Consider the following 20,615-nt stretch of genomic DNA (forward strand, 5'->3'; position numbering starts at 1 on the left):
ACCCAGAAGTGGGATTGCTGGGACATACGGTAATTCTATGCTTAATTTTTTGAGGAAACTCAATACAGTTCTCCATAGTAGTTGCACCATTTTACATTTCCAACAACAGTTCACAAAAGTTCCAGTTTCTCCACATCCTCATCAACACTCGCTATTTTCTGTTTTTCTTTTTTTTTTTAATAGTAGCCATCCTAATGGGTGTGAGGTATCTTCTGTGTCTCTCATAAAGACACTTGTCATTGGATTTAGGGCCTGCATAGATAATCCAGGATTATCTCATCAAGATCCTTAATTACATTTGCAAGATCCTTTCTCCAATTAAGGTGACATTCACAGGTTCCTGGGACTCATACATTGACATGTCTTTTTCCAGGCCACCATTCAACTCATTATACTCCCTTTATTTTCTTCCTTGATACTTACCTCCATCTGACATGCTATATATTTACTCATTTATCTTGTTTATTGACAGACAATAACCAAAATAAATCCTTGAGGACAAGGATTTTTGTGTTTTGTTAACCAGTGTGTTCCCAGGGTTTCGAACAGTGTCTGGCACAAATGGCTACTCAGCAGATATTGGCTGAATGAATGAATGAAGGGATAGCTAGCCTAGGTAAATGTTGGCAGAAATTCCCGCCTCCCACCTTTGAGGGGAAAAGGTTTGGGACCTCGGGAATTAGATTACTTAAGGCAGGTTTCTTCCTGTGGGGAATGCAAGCTTCTTAAAATTACCCATCAATTAGGACAAATTTCAGGGTTCTCCTAAAAAAAAATTAGAAATACAGATACTATTTCTTGCTAAAAGTAAATTAGGATTCCTTGGATAAATGGCTGATTTTTGTGTCTAGGGCAGGAAATGTACAAAATGGAATGTAAGGAAGCCCCCGAAGGCTACTGGAATTGTGTCAAAAAAAAGCATAGCAAAAGTGTTTTATGAGAGAATTTGAGCTTTAAAAAAGGGTAATGGGTTTAATGGATTAAAACACATTTTGTCTTACTGTAACTCCTCCTTGGCTCTAGATTTCACTGTTTGAAGGATGTACCAAGGACAGAGAAACCTGTTAAGTGACACATGAAGAAACAATCAACCAAATCCAGAATGTGGAAAATTCTATTGGTCAAATGATCCAGTTGCTTCAATAAGTAAATGGCATCAACATCACCATCAACAACAAAAAGGGAAGGGGAATTGTTAATACAGTAGTCCCCGTTATCCATGGATTTGGCTTCCTGTGGTCAACTGCAGTCTGAAAATATTAAATGGAAAATTCCAGAAATAATTCATAAATTTCAAATTGCTTGCTGTTCTGAGTAGCGTGATGAAATCTTGCTCTGTCCTGCCTGAAATTAGTCATCTCTTTGTCCAGTGTATCCTGCCCATTTAGTAGCCCTCTTAGTTATCAGATTGGCTAGCCCAGTATCACAGTGCTTGTGTTTAAGTAACCCTTATTTTAATTAATAATGGCCCCAAAGTGCAAGAGTAGTGATGCTGGCAATTCAGATATGCCAAAGAGAAGCCATAAATTTCTTTAAGTTGAAAAGGTGAAGGTTCTTGACTTAGTAAGAAAAAAATCGTATGCTGAAATTGCTAAGATCTATGTTAAGAATGAAACTTCTGTGGAATTTTAAAGAAGGAAAAAAGAAATTCATGCTGGTTTTCCTGTTGAATCTCAAACTGCAAAAGTTATAACCACAGTGCATGATGAGAACTTAGTTAAGATGGAAAAGGCATTAAATTTGTACAACAGAATATTTTGAGGGCCCATATTCACATAACTCTTATTAAAGTATAATTGTTCTATTTTGTTATTGTTAATCTCTCACTGTGCCTAATTTATAAATTTAACTTTATCTGAGGTATGTATAGAAAAAGAACATGGTATATATAGTTTGGTACTATCTGACATTTCAAGCATCCACTGGGGGTCTTGGAATGTATCCCCCCTTGGATAAGGGGGGACTACTGTGTATCAAGAGGTTTAAGAGATATATCAATGAATGCAGTAAGCAGACCTTGTTTAGACATGATTAAATAATCCAAAGTTTTTTGAGATGGGGAGGGGGGAGGAATTGAATATACACTAAGTATTAGAATTATTAAAGAATGATTTTTAATTGTGTCGGGTATGATAATGGTATTTTTTTTTTAATTAATTAATTTATTTATTTATGGCTGTGTTGGGTCTTCGTTTCTGTGCGAGGGCTTTCTCCAGTTGCGGCAAGTGGGGGCCTCTCACCATCGCGACCTCTCTTGTTGCGGAGCACAGGCTCCAGACGCGCAGGCTCAGCAATTGTGGCTCATGGGCCTAGCCGCTCCACAGCATGTGGGATCCTCCCAGACCAGGGTTCGAACCCGCGTCCCCTGCATTGGCAGGCAGATTCTCAACCACTGCGCCACCAGGGAAGCCCGATAATGGTATTTTTAACGGTCCTTTTCTGCTAGAGACACACTGAAATATTTATAGGTGAAACCATATGATGTCCAGGGAGTCTTTAACACACTTGAGGAAACAAAAATGCAGAAAGGGATAAATGAAATAAGAAAGGCAAAATCTTGATTGTTGTTGAAACTGGTTTATGAGTATATGAAAGTTCATTGTAGTTATTCTACTTTTATGTTTCGAAATTCTCTTATTAGAAAATTTAAAACAAGTTTTCAACCTTTCTTTGTTCTAATTCCATGCCCAGTAAGAAACTTTCTGGTTTGATTTTCACCTTCCTCCATCCCACAATAGGGGTGCTGTAACTAGGAGATGTAACCAGGCCTCATGGACCTACTCAGAAATTCTGAGTTTTCCTCATACATTTCCTCAGTTTTCTTAGCCCAGATCTTCAGTCTCAAGTTGTACCAGTTTGTTCCAAGAAAGGAGGGAGAAAGACGCAGAGAACCTTGAAGGGAGGAGCCGGCAAACAGGTTAAATCACTTAAACCAGAAGACTGTCCCCCACTGGATTTGTATGAGATCACATGTTGTTCACATGACTCACTGCTGAATGTGGCCAGATTGTGCCTTGTTGTTCATTCCATTAGAGAAGAGTTGAGCCATAGACTAATATTTAACAATCAGATTTCATACTGAAACCCAAATTTCCAGCTTCTTAAAAAGTTCTTATTTTCCATCCTCACCGCAGAACTGCTGCTGCTCAGGGAGGTCTGCCTTGTAAAACTTCTTTAATTCCACAAGGATGTTTGCTTTGGTTCAATCCCACTTCTTACGGATAAATTGGAGCATATGCAACACTAAGCACGCTATTACAGGATTTCTTTGTGTTTAGCAAGGAAGGCAGGCAGCAGAGCAAGCACTGGGCCCCCACTTCCACTTCTCACGGGCCCATCGGAGCCACGAGGCCAGGTTTCGTTCTGCTCCACATTTCTCTCCACTCTGAGCCCCAGACCACTGCGGGCCAGTGGAGCAGACCCGCAGTCCAAGGGACCGCATGTCCCAGATCTTCTTCACCTAGGGGACAATGAGCAGTCGGACAAGTTGAGATAGCAATACGGGCTGGAGAACACAGACGGAGACGCCGCCAAGCCTCGCCCCGCCCTTCGGGAGCAGTCTAGCGACAACTGGACCGTCTCGCATCGTCCCTCCTCCCACACATCTCTCACCTGGAGCCCAATCTCCACCTCCTCTCCCAGGTCAGCACCCCTGGGTGACTATCTGTGGATACTTCAGTGTGTACCCCTAGCAGGGGAGTGTCAGAAAATAACCACCGCAACACTGACATGGCATGCAAAAAAACCCCGACAAACTCCTAAAATCAGGAACACCTAAAAGCCTGTTGGAGCCCCACTGGCTCGGAATATCGTTTCCTGTCGGCTGGACTGCAGCCCCATCCAGGCAAGGCCTCCTCTCCCGGGTCAGGGCCTCCAAAGGCCGGGCGGGCCGCTCCTCCAGCCGGCACCGGACGCGCCTAAGGCTCCTGCACCCCAGAAGGGCTCTCACACCGACACCCGCCCGGCCGGGGTCTCGGGAAGTGCCCGTCTGCCCCTGGGCTCCGACTTTCCCGCCTTGCGCGGATCCCGGGTCCGGACGCCCCGGGGGACCCAATCTTCCAGATCTGGGGCCCGCCCTCCAACCGTCCAGATCTGGGACCCAAGCCCCGGCGCAGGCCAGAACTCTAAGCAGGATCTGCAAAGAAGGCGTCAGCCGACGCTTACTCTCCACTCGGCCGTGCCGCGTTTACTGGGAGCGGGGCGTAGGCGCACGCATGCGCACTGGGTGTAAACCACTAGTTGGAAGGGGACCAAACCAACTGCGCAGCCAGAGAGCAGGAGGGAACACCCGAGCGTCGTGCGCCTGCGCACTCTCCCCTCGGCTGTGCATCCTGGCCTGGAAGACGCGCGCGGGGCGGGGCAGAGCGGACGCAGGGAGGGAGGCACCGCGCACGCGTATTCTGCGCCGGGTCTTGCTGCGTCGTTTGAGAGCTGGGCGCAGGTGCGCGCATGCGCACTGGGCGGAGGGGCGCGCGTTGGCAGGTGTCTGGGCTGGGCGTCGGCGGGCAATGGGGTTGCTGGCGCTGTTGCTCATCGCGCTGTGCGCGGCGGGCGTCCGAGGGCTCTATTTCCACATCGGCGAGACCGAAAAGCGCTGCTTCATCGAGGAAATCCCCGACGAGACCATGGTCATCGGTCAGGCGGGGCGAGGGTGGACAGGGCCCTGCGTGTCCTCCCGACGCGGTCGGGCTCCCCGCTCCTAGCGGCGCGCTGTGGATGCCGGACCGTGGCCGGGGGAGCAGTGCCCCCTGCCCGGCGTCCTGGGAACCGCGGCGCCCCGCGGAGTGTGGGAGCCAGACGGACTAGGTTGTGACGGCTCTGTCTGCTCCGCAGGGAACTACCGCACCCAAATGTGGGATAAGCAGAAGGAGATCTTCCTACCCTCGACCCCCGGCCTGGGCATGCATGTGGAGGTGAAGGACCCTGAAGGCAAGGTAAGGCCACCTTCACTAGAGCTCTTGGGGTGGACAGAGCTCAGAAGACATGAACTTGCACTTGGAGAGGTCAGAGTAGAGGCGGGGGCTTTCACTGACTGCTGTGCTGCAGGTGGTGCTGTCCCGGCAGTACGGCTCAGAGGGCCGCTTCACCTTCACTTCCCACACTCCTGGTGACCATCAGATCTGCCTGCACTCCAACTCTACCAGGATGGCTCTCTTTGCTGGCGGCAGACTGGTAAGAGTATTTTCTCTTTGGCCATAGCTCAGAATCTCTCACTTGGTTACAAAATTTTGATTTATTATTCTTATCATTTGTAACACTTTGTGGCACAGTCACAAGCAAGAAATAGACGTTGCCCTTCTGTCCCACAGCCAGGGACAAGAGTGGGTTCCATAGCCTGGAACAGACCATCGGAGGTCCCACCACTTAGACACCATAACCTCAGAGTGTCTCTGACCTTACGACTTTGGGGTCCAACCCTGTTTCCTCCTAGCGTGTGCACCTAGACATCCAGGTCGGGGAGCATGCCAACAACTACCCCGAGATTGCTGCCAAGGATAAACTGACGGAGCTGCAGCTCCGAGCCCGCCAGTTGCTGGATCAGGTGGAACAGATCCAGAAGGAGCAGGATTACCAAAGGGTAAGGGCATGTCACTGTACTTGGACATGGCAGTTGACCTTTATACCCACTACACTTACTGGAACTTTCTGCCTGGGGCCTTCCCTGCTTGGGAGATCAGCTGTTCAAAGACTGGAACGGAGAGGGCTATCAGCCGTTTTTCAGCTCCGTAGAATAAAGGGTAGAGAGGACAGTTCACACTCTAGCAATAGTCATTGCCTACCTCTTTACATTGGGATCTTGCTGAAATGGTAAGAGCATGATTTCTGTCCTAGCAGAGATGCTTGTGGAGGGGCAGCGTGTCACTTCCTTGGGGGCACTTCCAGGGGAATCAGAGGCGGTATTTCAAAAGGCGTTTGGTCCCACAGTTGAGTCGTCGCACAGGAGGGAGGGGCCTCGCAAATGCTGGGACTGCCTCTCCTGCACATTTAATCCTGCGTCCATTGTCCTACGCAGTATCGTGAAGAGCGCTTCCGTCTGATCAGTGAGAGCACCAACCAGAGAGTCCTGTGGTGGTCCATCGCTCAGACCGTCATCCTCATCCTCACTGGCATCTGGCAGATGCGTCACCTCAAGAGCTTCTTTGAGGCCAAGAAGCTGGTGTAGTGCCCTCTCCATATGACCCTTTCCTGTCACCTCAGTTGTTTGGTACTCTCCCCACCCAATACCTTATCCATATGGATTTTGAGGGAAAAAACAGTGAAAAAAAGAATATAAGCCACATTGGTTCCATGGCAACAAAGCATTCAGATCAGCCACTTGTTAACACTGGTTCTCAAGGACACAGGACATTGGTCCAAGCTTTCAAAGATCTGTCTTGGGGTTTGTGGGGAGTCAGAACTGACCCAGGGCTAAGTCTTGCTTCTTTCGCCACTAGTGATTCCTCTCCATCCTGTCACAAAATGAGCAAATGTCTCTCCTATTGCTTTAACCTCTCTCTTCGTCTGCTTAGAAAGTAGGCGACCAAAATGCCCCACCGAGGAGGCCCCACCTCACTGCTCCCCTGTCAGTCCTGGGTTCACTCAGTGGCTTCGTGAATGTAAATAAGGGGCAAAGGCCCCAGAGGATTGAAATGTTTTTCTATATATTAGAACTATTTTTTGATAAAATTATATATTTTCCTTCCTAGTTGAAGTGTTACTGCCTTTGTGTGACTAGCTAAAAACACCAATGCAGTCCCTTCTGCATTGTTTATCCATGCATTCTTGATAACTACCTACCATGGCAGCTCTCAGGATTTCAGCTCTTAGGGCCAGAAAGCAGACATCACAGCTGCTCTCAAGGCCTAATCAGAGGGCCAGGCAGAGAATTCTCTGGGACACCTGTGATTTCCATCACACAGGGCCTGAGTTCAGACTGAGGCAGTGACAGGGCTAGCACAAGGCAGGGCACTCTTACCCTTCCATTTCCCTTAACCTTTATTTAAGCTGTGGTAAATGTTTTCTTCGTGGGAACCAGATTTGGTTCTTTATACAGATTTTTCCAGTGAAATAAAGCGTGTTGTAGTAGCTGTGTTTGAAATGAAATAAGAGGCTGTGGGCAGAGGGGAGGCACAAAGGGAAATGGAGGAAAGGCTCTTGGTCTGGGTGCCTCTGCGGCTGACCCGGAGTGGATTTCAGCATGTGGGCTTGTGGTGCTAGAGCCTGGCCTGACTGGAGACTCGGGGTTGTGGGAACGGACAGGGTGGTGGCTCGGCCATTCACAGAGGTCAACCAGGTAGACCTGTCAGCAGGGAATACTGTGAGGAGATTACGTACCCGTTTCTTAGCTCCCTGGAATCATAAATTTAAACACATCTTAGTGTACTTCCCTCATGCCCTTCTGCTGTATAAAGCTTAATGCCCTTAGTTGCCCATTCTTGACGTTTTATTTCATGGTTTTATTTACTTAAAATACATTATTTATCTGATGTACAAAAACTAAATTCTGCCCTTTTTTTTTTAAAATTTATTTATTTATGGCTGTGTTGGGTCTTCGTTTCTGTGCGAGGGCTTTCTCTAGTTGCGGCGAGCGGGGGCCACTCTTCATCACGGTGCGCGGGCCTCTCACTATTGCGGCCTCTCTTGTTGCAGAGCACAGGCTCCAGACGCACAGGCCCAGTAATTGTGGCTCATGGGCCCAGTTGTTCCGCGGCATGTGGGATCTTCCCAGACCAGGGCTCGAACCCGTGTCCCCTGCATTGGCAGGCAGATTCTCAACCACTGCGCCACCAGGGAAGCCCTTGTTTTTCTCTTTACGTTCTATACTATTCCATGTGTGTACCTATCTTTACTTATAAAAGTATATGCAATTTAGTTTTATAGGCTTTGTCATTTAATATTTTTGTAGATATTTTAAAAATTCTAATTCTGGATGGCCACGTTAACGGTCCAGTGAGGTGAAATGCCATAAATGACTCTTCCAAAATTCTCTGGATATTTAAAATAGTTCTTAATTGTCTTCATGTTAGAATTAACACAGGGAAAATCAGGTAGCCTTGGAACTAGTCAGCGTGTGGACCTCTGGCCTGAGCCTCTTGGGGAGCGTGGGATGTGTCAGGAAGGGAACACATTTCTGCTCTGTGGCTGACACTAGGAATCTAGCCAGCAAATCAGACACTGGAGCCTGGACTGTGGGAATACAGGGAACTACACAGTGCTGGGGTGGCCTTCAACAGCCTGTCCAGCTGTGCATCTCAATTATGCTGACACATCAGTGTGTCCTCAGTTTCTCCTCCTGTGAATTTTTTGATAGGAAGGGGAGTGGAGTGAGGACAAAGGTGGGAGTATAGCACACCTTTACACTGATGGGCACTTGGAATCTCGATTGCCAGAGGACAGGCTAACAGGTGGTGGCTATGGGGAAAAGAAGGATTTCCATACTGGTGTGTGGTATTCAGACACATTATGGCCTAGGAAAATGTTTTTGAAAGTTCGGCTACATCCAAGGAATTCTGGTGATTTTTTTCCCCCTCAATACTACCTTGATTCCATTCTGAAAGTCTTGCTTTCTTAGGTTATATAACACCCTTATCAAACAGCCTTCTACCTCCTTACCACTAAAAGCGGGTGGGGCGTAGGAGCCATTCTACTCATCCCATCATCCCTGGCCCAGTCCCCATCTCCATCTTTTGGTCCCAGCCCCACTTTACCTGTGGTGCATGAATTGCTCTCAGTTCTCACCCTAACAACAGCCAGAGCCTAACCTCTGGCTCTCATGCTGGGTCCATGTCAGAGTAGATTCATACGGTCATCTGAGAAACTCATCAATATAGATTCCTGGGCAACACTCAGGTCCAGCTGATTAAGTAGGTTTATGTTTGGGGTGGTGTGGTAGGCAGAATAATAGCCTCCCAAAGATGTCCAGTTAGATGTACTAATTCCTGAAACCTGTGACCATGTTACCAAACATGGCAAAGAGGAATTAAGGTTGCTGTCATCTGCTTCTAAAATAGGGCGATTATCCTGGATTATTGGGGTGGGCCCAATGTCATAACAAAGGTTCTTTAAAAATGGAAGAGGGAGGCAAAAGAAAGTTGCAGTGATGCGAGGTGAGGACCCAACCCTCCATTAACAGCTTTGAAGATAGAGGAAGGGGGCCCCAAGCCAAGGTGGGAAAGGCAAAAAAGGGATTATTCCTCTAGAGCCTCCAGAAGGGAATGCAGCCCTGCCAACATTGTAATTTCAGCCTAGTGACGCCTCGTCAGACTTCTGATCTACAGAACCATAAGATAATAAGTTTGTGTTAAGCCACTAAGTTTATGGTAATTTGTTACAGCAGCAATAGGAAACTAATACAGGTGGGGACTAAGAATCCTTTTTTTTTTTTTTTGGCTGCGCTGCACCACTTGTGGGATCTCAGTTCCCGCAAACAGGAATTGAACCTGGGCCACCACAGTGAAAACCCGGAATCCTAACCACTAGGCCACCAGGGAACTCCCAAGAATTCTTATTTTTAACCAAGCTGTGCAGGCAACATGGGCTGCTAGGTTTGGGAACCCCAGAGCAACCTACCTTTTTGTTTCTCATGCCACTCATTCTTCCAACCTTCATCCTTGTACAATCCAATTGCTATAGCCTGTCCTGTGGACTGCCTGCAGCCCTGAACCTTAGCCCAGCCTCGGTGACCTCTGTTATATCCTGGTACACCCAGCGTCACTTGCTTTCTACTCTCAAAGCCATTGCCCCGTTACAGATTCCCACGGTTCCCACCACTGCTACAGGCAAACAGCCCTGGAACACATAAGCTGGTGCACTTTTCCTGAGCATAGTAGGTGGCAGAGCAATTAGTGCTTACACATAAACCTGACAGAGATCCTCCAGATGCATAATGGTAGGAAAGGGCGTAGGACTCACCAGTGTTTCCCAAACGTGGTAAGCTACCACCGTAGCTTGCCTGTTCCTAGGTAGTATACAGACGAGCACTTTAAACATTGATGTCTTTGTCAATATAACTAATGCTGGCATTACTGCTAGGGCGAGGCTGCCCCTGCCGCTGGTAACCTTAACCTAGCACGCCATTTGGAGGTCGTGTCAGGGAACTGGCGAGGACCTGAGGGGGGGGTCCCCGCCCGGGGTCCCCGCTCCCAGCCCCCCGCCGCCTCTCCCCGAGACCACGGGCCGCACTAGCCACCGCAGCCGCAGAACCCCGGGGAACACCAGAAGCCATGGCTTCCGGGAGGTGCTGACTCCTTTGAAGCTGATTGGTTGCTGCTTTGACCAGCCCACGCGTCATTGCGTGCTCTTCCTGTCGCGCGTGCGCGCTGTCATTACAGAGCAGCAGCATGGAGGATCCCGAAGCGTTGGGCTTCGAACACATGGGCCTGGACCACCGGCTCTTACAGGTACCGGGGAGGGCTGAGGAGCCGGGCCGACGTGGAGAGGGGCGGCGGCAGGGCAGCGCGCCGCCTGAGCCGTCCCTTGTCTCCTCTAGGCCGTCACCGACCTGGGCTGGTCGCGACCCACGCTGATCCAGGAAAAGGCCATCCCACTGGCCCTGGAGGGGAAGGACCTCCTGGCTCGGGCCCGCACGGGTTCAGGGAAGACCGCCGCTTATGCCATTCCGATGCTGCAGCTGTTGCTTCACAAGAAGGCGGTGAGTCGGGGGAGGGGCCGGGGAAGGGAGCCGCAGGCGTCTGAGTGGCGTTGTGCCCTCTTGGAAAGCTGTGCCCGCCACCCGCACGCCCCCAAGTCTTTCCCAAGAACCGGGTTTTCTTCTGACCTCTTACCCGTGAAGCGTGGTCTGAGAGAACCTGTTGGTTTTGTGGTAAAAAGCTCTGGGCTGGGATTCAGGTTACTTGGGTTCTAAGTCCGGGCCTTGCGACCACCATTCTTTGTGTAATCTTGAGTAAATCGCTTTTTCTTGTTTATACTATAAAAAGTAGGCACATTTTCTCCTCCCATCTGTAGGATTATTGTGAAAAGCCAATGTCACAACTGGTACATTTTAAGTAACTTTGTAACCATAAAGTAAGTTATCCTTTTTGAGGTCAGTGCCTGGGAAAAGAGTCTTCTATCTACATTCTGAGGTGGGTAAAGTAAGTGAAGGGTTGACCAGAACACAACTGGATTGTCGTGAGGAAGTCACAGCAGTTGGGTCAGATTGTCTGGAAGAGGTAGAGAAAAGCATGCAGTGGCAGTGATGATGTGAACCGACTGGCTGAAGTCTTTAATTCGTCTCTTGCAGACAGGCCCCGCGGTAGAGCAAGCTGTGAGAGCCCTTGTCCTTGTGCCGACCAAGGAACTGGCACGGCAGGCCCAGTCCATGATTCAGCAGCTGGCTGCCTACTGTGCTCGAGACATCCGGGTGGCCAATGTCTCAGCCGCTGAAGACTCAGCCTCTCAGAGGTGGGTGAAAGCAACAGGGCTGTAGGGGAATGAGTTTGCACTGGGATGTGGGTTTGGGCTTGTGTGCAGCAAGAAAGAGGGCTAATCCAGGGTGAGGTCCCAGCTGCTACCCTCTCCCCAACACTGAGGTGTTGCCCACCTGCAGAGCTGTGCTGATGGAGAAGCCCGATGTAGTGGTGGGGACCCCATCCCGCATATTAAACCACTTGCAACAAGACAACTTGAAACTGCAAGACTCCCTGGAGCTGCTGGTGGTCGATGAGGCTGATCTTCTTTTCTCCTTTGGCTTTGAGGAGGAACTCAAGAGTCTTCTCTGGTAAGGAAAAGGGGTTGTGAATAGACACTAGGACCTAGAGCGAGGGGGCCAGTTCCTCTGCCACAGTTAGAGGCTTTGGAGCTGGTGTCTGATGGGGCTCCGTTTCATTTTAGTCACTTGCCCCGGATTTACCAGGCTTTTCTGATGTCGGCTACTTTTAATGAGGATGTACAAGCACTCAAGGAGCTGGTACTGCATAACCCGGTAAGGGCCCCGTGGAAGCATCTGGAGGCGTTGACATGATACTCAAGGACTTGCTTCTCCCTTCTCAAAGGAACCCTTTGTTATTTGGGGTGGGAAATTATTGGTTTAGCATTCCTGGTTCTGATGTACTAGAAGCTATTAGTTGTAAACCATCCCCCTATCCCCCAACCTAAAATCACGATGTAGTTCCAGATGTCTGCTGGGGGCTTCAAACCATGCTTTGCCTAAAGCCTGAAAAGGGACCCCCACGGGGCACAAAGGCTACTTTGAGCAGCAGAGCTAAAGTTCTCACCTTATGTGAACTTTACTCTTCAGAAAGGTTGCTGCTCTAGGGGTTCTCTCCTCACTACAGTAATTTATAGTGTGTTTCTCTTTGTTTTGTGCCCCAAATGTTTGTGTGTAGTTTTATGTTCTCTGTACACTACAACGGTTAGCGTGCTTTGAATTCTTACATTACACAGTTGGAGGGGACCCAGGGTGCCGTGCACTAACACGTTTGTGCTGTGGTTTGTGAGCCAGTGGCTTGCAGTAGCATTTCTGTCTTCTTTTCTTTCCTGACCACAGGCCTCTCCTCCCCTAGGTTACCCTCAAGTTACAGGAGTCCCAGCTGCCAGGGCCAGACCAGTTACAGCAGTTTCAGGTGGTCTGTGAGACTGAGGAAGACAAATTTCTGTTGCTGTATGCCCTGCTCAAGCTGTCATTGATCCGGGGAAAGTCTCTGCTCTTCGTCAACACAATGGAGCGGAGTTACCGGCTGCGCCTGTTCCTGGAGCAGTTCAGCATCCCCGCCTGTGTGCTCAATGGAGAGCTCCCACTGCGCTCCAGGTGTGTCATCTCCCGTGTGTTGGTTGAAGATAGTGCTCAGGCTCTGGGCTTGACTGATCCTCGCTGACTTTATCTGTCACAACTCTGCGGTACCTACTGTAATTCCATCCTCATTTGAGGAGGTTGAGGCACAGAGATTAAGTCGGGGAAGAGTTGAAGAAGAGGGAAGAGTCAGAAAGGGTGACCGTTTTGACCAAGCAGGGGGCGGGAGAGGGACCTCCAGCCTGCTCTTGGGGCTCACTTCCGTCTGCTCTCGGGCCACAGGTGCCACATCATCTCACAGTTCAACCAAGGCTTATATGACTGCGTCATAGCAACAGATGCTGAAGTTCTGGGGCCTCCGGTCAAGGGCAAGCATCGGGGCAAAGGACCCAAGCGGAACAGGTGAGCGCACGCTTCTCTCCTCCTAGCCCTCCCCAGGGAGACCCGCTTTTCAGCCTTTCAGAAGACTGTGAGTGTGGGGGAAGGGACTGAAGGGCCAACACACGTGCTCCGTGGGCAGCATGAAGGGCCAGACTGCCTGGTTTGTTGGCGCGCCATCATCCTGTGAGGGGAGGCGGCCCAGCCTCCAGTGGCTGTGACTTTTGGGAAGGATCTTTCTTCGGGGGAAAGAGGAGTCCCCAGTCTCTGTCTGCCTAACGGGTTGGCTGGCTTGGAATTGTTCTCAGATTGCCTGTGGGCAGTGTTGCCCCAGAGCTGAGGTCAGAGCCCGGTTTGGCTGCCCCCACTACCCTAGTTCCTGTTCCAGTTCTGATGCTTAAGAGTCTTACACGTGTCAGGGTCCGGTAGTTCCATACAAGGCTTTGTGTAGAGATTTTGCTGATTAAATAAGCTTGAGAACGTGTTCTTGGAGGAGAGGAGGGGTCTGTCTGAGGTTGGGGCGTTTTCCAGCAGGGCCGCTGATCCGGAGGCTGGTGTGGCCCGCGGCATAGACTTCCACCACGTGTGTGCTGTGCTCAACTTTGATCTCCCCCCCACCCCCGAGGCCTACATACATCGGGCTGGCAGGTAGGAGAACTGGGGCGTGGCAGGCTGGGCACCTGGATGGAGGGCACACTGTAGGACACATAGCCAGAGACACGGGCTGGGCCGTCTCTCCTTGCAGGACAGCGCGTGCCAACAACCCAGGCATAGTCTTGACCTTCGTGCTGCCCACGGAGCAGTCCCATCTGGGCAAGATCGAGGAGCTTCTCAGCGGAGGTAAGAGCCCAGCTCTCACTGGCCTGCGCCAGGGCCAGGCTTCTGCCATGACACCGCAGACCCGGTGGTGGTGATGGCAGCAGGGACGCCGGCACGAGCAGCAGCCCCCCGCACACTTGGCCACGCTGTGCGCCATGTCCGTCCGCCTGTACTTGCCCTTCCCTGGGTGGCAGGCGCTGTCCCCCTTCACAGTCAAGCCAGCTGAGGTCCAGAGCTGTCATGTAATTGGCCAAAGTCATGTTTATTCTCTGCCTCATGGGGCAGAAGGGCCAAGGGAAGAGGTTTGGCAGACAGGGTGGGACTGGTGGCATCTTAGAGAAGACCCTGGGAGAGGGGGCTGCTGGGGGGTTTCTGCGCTGGCGCCTTCGGGAGGTCCTGCTGTAGCGGGGCAGCCGGGCAGCGTTCCAGGCTGCAGGAAGAGCGCGCTAGCCGGGGCTGGGCAGGGCTGCTCCACTGTCCAGCAGGTTATGGGGGAGGGTCCAGCCTGGCTTCTTGTGGGGCCTCACTGCTGCTCGCCACACGGGCCGAGAAAGGACATGCTCACCGCCTGGCATTGAGCCCTGGCCTTGTGTAGAAGGTGGCCTGGGGCACCGCTTGACGGGGGATCGAGGGACGACTCTGGGCCTTGCTTCTCTGTGCCCTGGTTTCCTTACCTGAAATGGGTGACGCCCCTGCTGCACCGCCAAACCCCCCCGCGCCCCCCCGCCCCATCTTCTTTTGTCGTAAACATTGAGTGACCCAGTACGCTACTATGACAGACCAGCATCTGAGTGAAAGGGCCGGTGCTCCTTAGTGCTCCGCGGCTGTCATCACGGGGACCTTGTGGCCTGGAGTAGCCTTGGAGGAGGAGAGTGGGCGGGGGGGCAGGTCCTGAGGCTGAGAGACGTGACAGGAACCCAGGACGTGGGGACAGCACGCCGCCCTGGCCACAGCAGAGCGGGTCGCCTGTCGTGAACTGTCCGTGAGACCCAGGTTTTCTGGCGCACGTGTGCGCTGCGGGGAAGGAGTGGGCTGGCTCCGCGGCTGCCTCGCCCCAGGGAGTGGGTGTGGGTGTGGGAGGCTCTAAGCGGTAGGCCCCCACTAGACCGCAGCCGGAGCCTTCAGCCCGGGGAGCCTCACTGCCGTCTCCTCCACAGGGAACGGAGCCCCCGTCCTGCTTCCCTACCAGTTCCGCATGGAGGAGATCGAGGGCTTCCGCTACCGCTGCAGGGTGAGCGGGGCCCCTGGGGAGTACTGGGGCTTCTCTAGGACCCAGCGTCAGGCCCTTGCTGCTGAGCACCCCTGCACGAGGGCTGGCTCGCAGCCCTGCCGTCTTGACCTTTGGTATCTGCCCCCAGGACGCCATGCGCTCAGTGACTAAACAGGCTATCCGCGAGGCGAGGCTGAAGGAGATCAAGGAGGAGCTTCTGCACTCCGAGAAGCTCAAGGTGAGGGGCCCTGGGGAGGGAGGGGCGGGGTTTCAGGGCATCGCCCTTCCAGGAGGCTGGCCCAGCTATGAGAGTGAGAGGCAGTGGACTGGACAGCTAGCTGCGCCTTCAGCAGGTCGGTGGGGAGGAAACAGGCCAAGAGCGGGTGAAGGACGCCAGCTGTCCTGTTGGGAGGTGAATCAGCCTGCCCTCTGTGGTGGACAGTGGCCGTGTCCATCAGAATCACAGCTCCTGGAGCTTATTCTCTTGACGTGCACAGTCGCACGTGTGCCCGCGTTCGTCATGATTCCCCAGGTGGAGACACCCGGGAGTCCTCCACAGAGACGCGGGAAGCCAAGTCGGGTGCATCCACGCGGTGCGTGTTACACAGGAAAGGAAGAGGCGGCTGCTTGTGTGTCAGTGCAGGACGGCCCGTGGGGTGATGATCAGTGAGGAGGGTGCGGCAGGCTCCTGGCCTCCCCACAGAAAGGGGAGTGGGAATGGGGACACATGCCTTCCCACGTGTGCAGAGCACTTGAGGGGAGATGAGAAACCAGATCAGGAGCTGGCTCTGGAGGGGGACCAGGTGGCCACAAATGAAGGCGGTGTGAAACCTTAGCCCTTGAAATTCTGAAAGACCGATTACCTGTTCAGAAACTCCCCTGTGAAATTGCAAAAGGAGGACTGACGTTGCAGTGCCCGCTTCTCTCCCCTGCCAGACGTACTTTGAAGACAACCCCAGGGATCTCCAGCTGCTGCGGCACGACCTACCCTTGCACCCCGCTGTGGTGAAGCCTCACTTGGGCCACGTCCCTGACTACCTGGGTGAGCAGGGCTGGGGGACGGGGTGGGCGTTTGTCCCTCAGCTGCCGTGCACTGGGCTGACACAGGACCACGGGGACTGGGCAGCAAGCACGTACACAGACACAAACGCACCTCTGTTCACTCGCTCGAACTCATCCGCACAGCCTCCTGGGTAGGCATTGCTCTCTCTGTTGGGGAGACAGGAAACCGGGCATTCAAGGCCAGGGGTTTTCGCCCCAGAGCCTGGCCCAGTGAAAGAGCGAGCCAGTACCTGGCCAAGCAGCCGCCTGGGCGTGGAAGGGAGTGACCAGGTGCGGGGGGGTCGCAGGTAAGAGGCAGTGCTGCTTGTGCTGGAGAAGACTCGGGATTAGTGACCGGGCCAAGCCGGGGGTGGGGTGGCTGGAGTCTCTGGAGCAGTTGGCGGAGGGGACAGAGAACAGACCTTGTGGGGACAAGGGGTGTCTGGGTTGCAGCTGTGAGGACAAGAATGGACCCTGAGATGGTTTCTATGATGTAGAGGAGGCCAAAGCCCAGCTGAGGTGTTCAGGGGCCTGGCTCCATTTACACCTGGGTAACGACGTCCCGTGTGTCTTTGGTAACGGGTATGTGTGACTTCTGTGCTGAAGGTGCTTAAAGTGGCTTAAGGAAGAAGAGTGGTGAGTGCAGGCCCCCTTCCCCAGCACCCCCCTGGATTGGCATAAACTGGCAGGTGTGGCAGGAGAGGCCCCAGCGAGTGGAAGGGAAGGATCCAGGAGATACGGGAAAATACCAGGTTCCCGCAGGACAGTGAGCTGGCGGGGACACCAGCCGGGGTCCTGGTCTGCGGAGTGAGAAGGGAGCGGGGAGAAGGGGTGGGCGCGCTCTCGGGTAGCTGTGAGGTGGCTGCAGCGTGTGGCAGCCTGAGGTGGGATCTCAGTTCCCTGAGCGGGAATCGAACTCGGACCGTGGTGGTGAGAGCGGCGTATCCTAGCCCCTAGACCGCCAGAGACTAGTAGTGCCTAGGAGCAGGGCCCTGGCTTTTGTCTGCTTTGAAGAAGGAATTCAGCAATTCTTTAAAATTCAGCAAAAAGTAGTGAGGTAAGTAAAGTTTTATTAGGAGGGAAGATAGGTGCAGAGAAAGCATGGGTGGGCTCAGAGAGAGAGAGAGAGAGAGAGCACAGGCCAGCCGTGAGCTTTTGGGGTGGTTTAAATCACTTACATGGAGGCAGTTTTCCAGTTTTCATCTGGCCAGTCATCTTGCTTTATCTGGCTCCAAGTCCATATCTGGTCTGACTGAGGGCCCTGCCAGATGTGCGCGTGCATCTTTTAGCCACGATGGATTCCAGCATGAGGGTTTTTGGGAGGTTAGCAGACCATATTATAGTCTAGCGCCCCCTCCCCTGAGGAACTGTTTTGCTCATGCATAGTCTGGGAGGTCTCCTTGACCCCAAGAGTGAGAAATATGTGGTCTCCTTATCTTTTACCTAAGCAGGGCTTAACCCCTCTCTGTTCCTGCCATTCCCGTTACCTTGAGGTGTCCACAGGAGACGAAGTCCAGCTGCTTATCCCGTTCCTATTATTATCTTTATTTTCAAAGTGTAAACAGGAGGCTAGTTGTAAATGTCTAACCTGGGGCCCATCTATCTCCTGCCTCAGGAGGGAACTCCATCCTCTCTGTCACAAAGGAGCAAAGTCATTGCCAAAAGCGTGTGACCTAAAGGGGTCAAGGTGACGTGGGAGGGTGTGGCGGTGTGATGCCCAGAGGCCTGTCAGGACCTGTGTGGCCTGGCCGGATGGGACCCTGTGCTGTGCCATGGGCAGGTGGGAGTGACAGAAGAGACCAGGGATCATGTAGCAGGTCATGAGCAGTGATGGTGGCGCCTGACAGGTGAGGAAGGATATGGGAGGAGGGGCCACATAGAAAGAAATTACATGTAGGGTTTTTTTGTTTCAGCAGCATTTTCTTTCCTTTTTTTTTTTTTTTTAATACTTACTTATTTGGCTGCACCGGGTCTTAGTTGTGGCATGCAGGATCTTCGTTGTGGCATGCATGATCTTTAGTTGCAGTGTGTGGGATCTTCAGTTGTGGCATGCGGGCTCTTAGTTACGGCATACGGGAACTGGGTCCCTGACCAGGGATCTAACCCGGGGCCCCCCTGCATTGGGAGAGCGGAGTCTTAACCACTGGACCACCAGGGAAGTCCCAGCATTTTCTTTTTTCTGTTACATACTTACTGTGACAAATGTAAATACTGTAAAGAAGTGTTTTAGACAGTGAAAGTCCCCAGAATCCCACCCCTGGGGATAGCTGCTCTTCTGGTCCTGTGCATGTGTGATAACAGATAGCTGTGTGTTCTTCGGCGTTTTAAGTGTGGACTGGAGTGCCAGGCACTGGCTCAGAGTTGGGGAGAGCACCCTGGGAGCCATCTGGAGGGTGGAGCTGGCGGGCTCTCGGACGCTGGCTGCGGAGAGGGGCTGGGAGCTGGCGCACGGGGTGGGCGGTGGCCGCTGAGCCAGATATCTTTTCCAGTTCCTCCTGCTCTTCGCGGCTTCGTCCGCCCTCACAAGAAGCGGAAGAAGCCCCCTTCCTCTAAGAAGGCCAAGGTATGTCCCCTGGGGCCTCGGTGATAGCTGCCGGGCTCCCCTCCCACCTTGTTCCATTGTCGCCAGGATGTGCTCGCCCCTTGCCCTCAGGAGGGAGGAGAGAAGTCCCGAGGACTGGCCCCAAACTCCAGGCCACTGATCAAAGTTGTGGGCGCTGGGGCTCTTCCTTGGCCACCCACGGGGCAGCTTCAAGAGCAAAGGGGGACCTGCTGTTCTGTCCCCACTGCCCTCCCCATCCTCCAAGCTACAGGAGGAAGAAGGTGGGCCCCTGCGGTGTCCACAGCAGCTCCTGTCCTTGACTCACGGCCTGTATGGCTTGCCAAGTGGCAACGGCACCCCCTTCTCTGAGTCTGTCTCCTTTTGCGCACACAGACGTCCATTCGCCACAGCTAATCTACGGTTTTGCCCCCACAGAAGGCGAAAACCCAGAACCCACTGCGCAGCTTCAGGCACAGAGAAGAGAAGCGCGGACCCACAGCAGCGCCCTCCTGAGCTTGTCCGGGGCCTCTCCCGGGGCTGAGCACAGAGTGTGGAGCAGGCTTCCCAGCCTGGAGGGAGCTTGATTCCCGCACCGGATGGGCTGGATTCAGGGCAGGCAGCACTGTGGCCCTCTAGATTCAGGGCCGGGATGGTGCTTTGCCTTTAACAACAGAATAAAAATCCTAGCTGCCCTGGTTTGTGCCTCCTGCCTGTAGGAAGGGGCCATCCCTGGAAACCTTGGGAATCAGAAACCACTTCCAGTAAGCAGTGCCTGGCTCTCTGCCTGCTGTGTACGGTGCCTCCTGGGCCAGAAGAGGTCAGCCATGCCATGCTGCAACCTGGTGCCTTCGGGCCCAGGAGACACCTGCCTTCCCGCCGGCAGCTCCGGCCTTCCTGTCTAGGATCAGGCTGACAGCCTCCCTTCCCTGAAGCTCGGAAACGACTTCTCACCTGCCTGCCGGAAGATGGTCCTTCCTGACGACAGCTCTTTCTCCAGACGTGGGTACGTTGTGAATTCAGCCTTCCACTCTGTCAGGCAGCCAGGGACAGCTGTCTCCTCCCCAGACTGCTCCCTGCTCTGCTCCGTGCAGCTCACCTGGGTGCGGTTTTTGTTTTTGTTTTGTTTTTTTTCAGTTCAAACTCATTTTCCTTTCATTAAAGTCCAAGTTATCGATACATTACATGGTTTGGTACTCAAAAAGGAAAACTTGTTCAGGTAAGGTAGTATGTTGTCGTCAGTATTTCCAGGTGATTGTTTACAATCAAGCAGCATTATCAGTAAATCCTTGGGAAGCCCATCCGTGGGGTTTATGCTTTGTCAAGGCGCGGTTCCTCTGGAGTGGAGATTCCCAGTTCATTTAAAGTTCGTCTAAGTTCCTGGATGACGTAAGGGTAGATTTCCTTATGAGGTCCTGCTTTAACCTTAACCTCGAGGATGTGAACTGCACTAGCAAAATCATTTAAGTGTCTGCACGCCTGCAGTGATTTTGCGTTCTGGAACCAGATCATAGCCAACTAGCACGTTCATCCGTTTATGCAATTCCCAAGCATCAGTGTCTGGCTTAGTGAAGTATGTCACCCAGCGAGCATCCCACTCCTGTCTCACGTGACCCACGGGACTAGCAGTGAGTTGACTGGCTAGCGGCAGCGGGGCCGGGACTGGAGCGGGGTGCAGGAGGACTCGAGGGCTGGTCCGGGGGACTGCGGCCGCTGCTACCGAGCGCTGGCGGTCAGGGGCGCCTAGCATGATGGCGATGGTGGCGCAAAGGTTAAGGCCGAGGAGAGGCTGGTTGTGAGCTCAGGGCCACTCAGGAGCTCGTGGGGGCCGGACTCCACCTGGGTTTTAAATGCACGAGTGGCAGTGTGACACCCACATGCCCTGTTCCTTTGCTCTCAGCTCAGCTGCAAGGCTCTAA

The 20,615-nt window shown here is 52.6% G+C and overlaps 2 protein-coding genes and 2 long non-coding RNA genes across 6 annotated transcripts; 2 read left to right on the top strand and 2 right to left on the bottom strand.

The window, feature by feature from the left end:
• Window positions 1–2,557: 2,557 nt before the first annotated feature.
• On the bottom strand, window positions 2,558–4,249 carry LOC309632406. 2 transcript variants are annotated; one of them, XR_014246894.1, is made up of 2 exons: window positions 4,165–4,249; window positions 2,558–3,460 (listed from the first exon to the last, which is right to left on the bottom strand). It is a non-coding gene; the product is annotated as an uncharacterized lncRNA (long non-coding RNA). The 2 variants fall into 2 exon arrangements; XR_014246895.1 differs by lacking the exon at window positions 4,165–4,249 and adding an exon at window positions 3,613–3,748.
• Window positions 4,250–4,427: 178 nt separating this feature from the next.
• Window positions 4,428–7,065, top strand: TMED4 (transmembrane p24 trafficking protein 4). Its single transcript, XM_082399865.1, has 5 exons — window positions 4,428–4,635; window positions 4,834–4,934; window positions 5,047–5,172; window positions 5,432–5,578; window positions 6,014–7,065. Exons 1-5 carry the CDS (start codon window positions 4,509–4,511, stop codon window positions 6,161–6,163), a joined length of 651 nt encoding a protein of 216 aa, XP_082255991.1. The 5' UTR covers window positions 4,428–4,508; the 3' UTR covers window positions 6,164–7,065.
• On the bottom strand, window positions 6,183–10,147 carry LOC309632424. The gene is made up of 2 exons (XR_014246912.1): window positions 9,892–10,147; window positions 6,183–7,731 (listed from the first exon to the last, which is right to left on the bottom strand). It is a non-coding gene; the product is annotated as an uncharacterized lncRNA (long non-coding RNA).
• A 106-nt stretch (window positions 10,148–10,253) lies between these two features.
• On the top strand, window positions 10,254–19,875 carry DDX56 (DEAD-box helicase 56). Of its 2 annotated transcripts, none has more exons than XM_082399838.1 (14): window positions 10,254–10,379; window positions 10,469–10,630; window positions 11,222–11,382; window positions 11,528–11,698; window positions 11,812–11,902; window positions 12,483–12,727; window positions 12,992–13,111; window positions 13,619–13,735; window positions 13,833–13,927; window positions 15,064–15,137; window positions 15,265–15,354; window positions 16,053–16,158; window positions 18,647–18,720; window positions 19,135–19,875. In XM_082399838.1, the coding sequence occupies exons 1-14, from the start codon at window positions 10,320–10,322 to the stop codon at window positions 19,210–19,212; spliced, it is 1,644 nt and encodes a 547-aa protein (XP_082255964.1). In that variant the 5' UTR covers window positions 10,254–10,319; the 3' UTR covers window positions 19,213–19,875. The 2 variants fall into 2 exon arrangements, with proteins under 2 accessions (XP_082255964.1, XP_082255965.1); XM_082399839.1 differs by having other exon boundaries at window positions 13,622–13,735.
• Window positions 19,876–20,615: the final 740 nt, after the last annotated feature.

This window comes from Balaenoptera borealis (assembly GCF_965194805.1).
Source record: "Balaenoptera borealis genome assembly, chromosome: 7".
NCBI classification, from domain to species: Eukaryota; Metazoa; Chordata; class Mammalia; order Artiodactyla; family Balaenopteridae; genus Balaenoptera; species Balaenoptera borealis.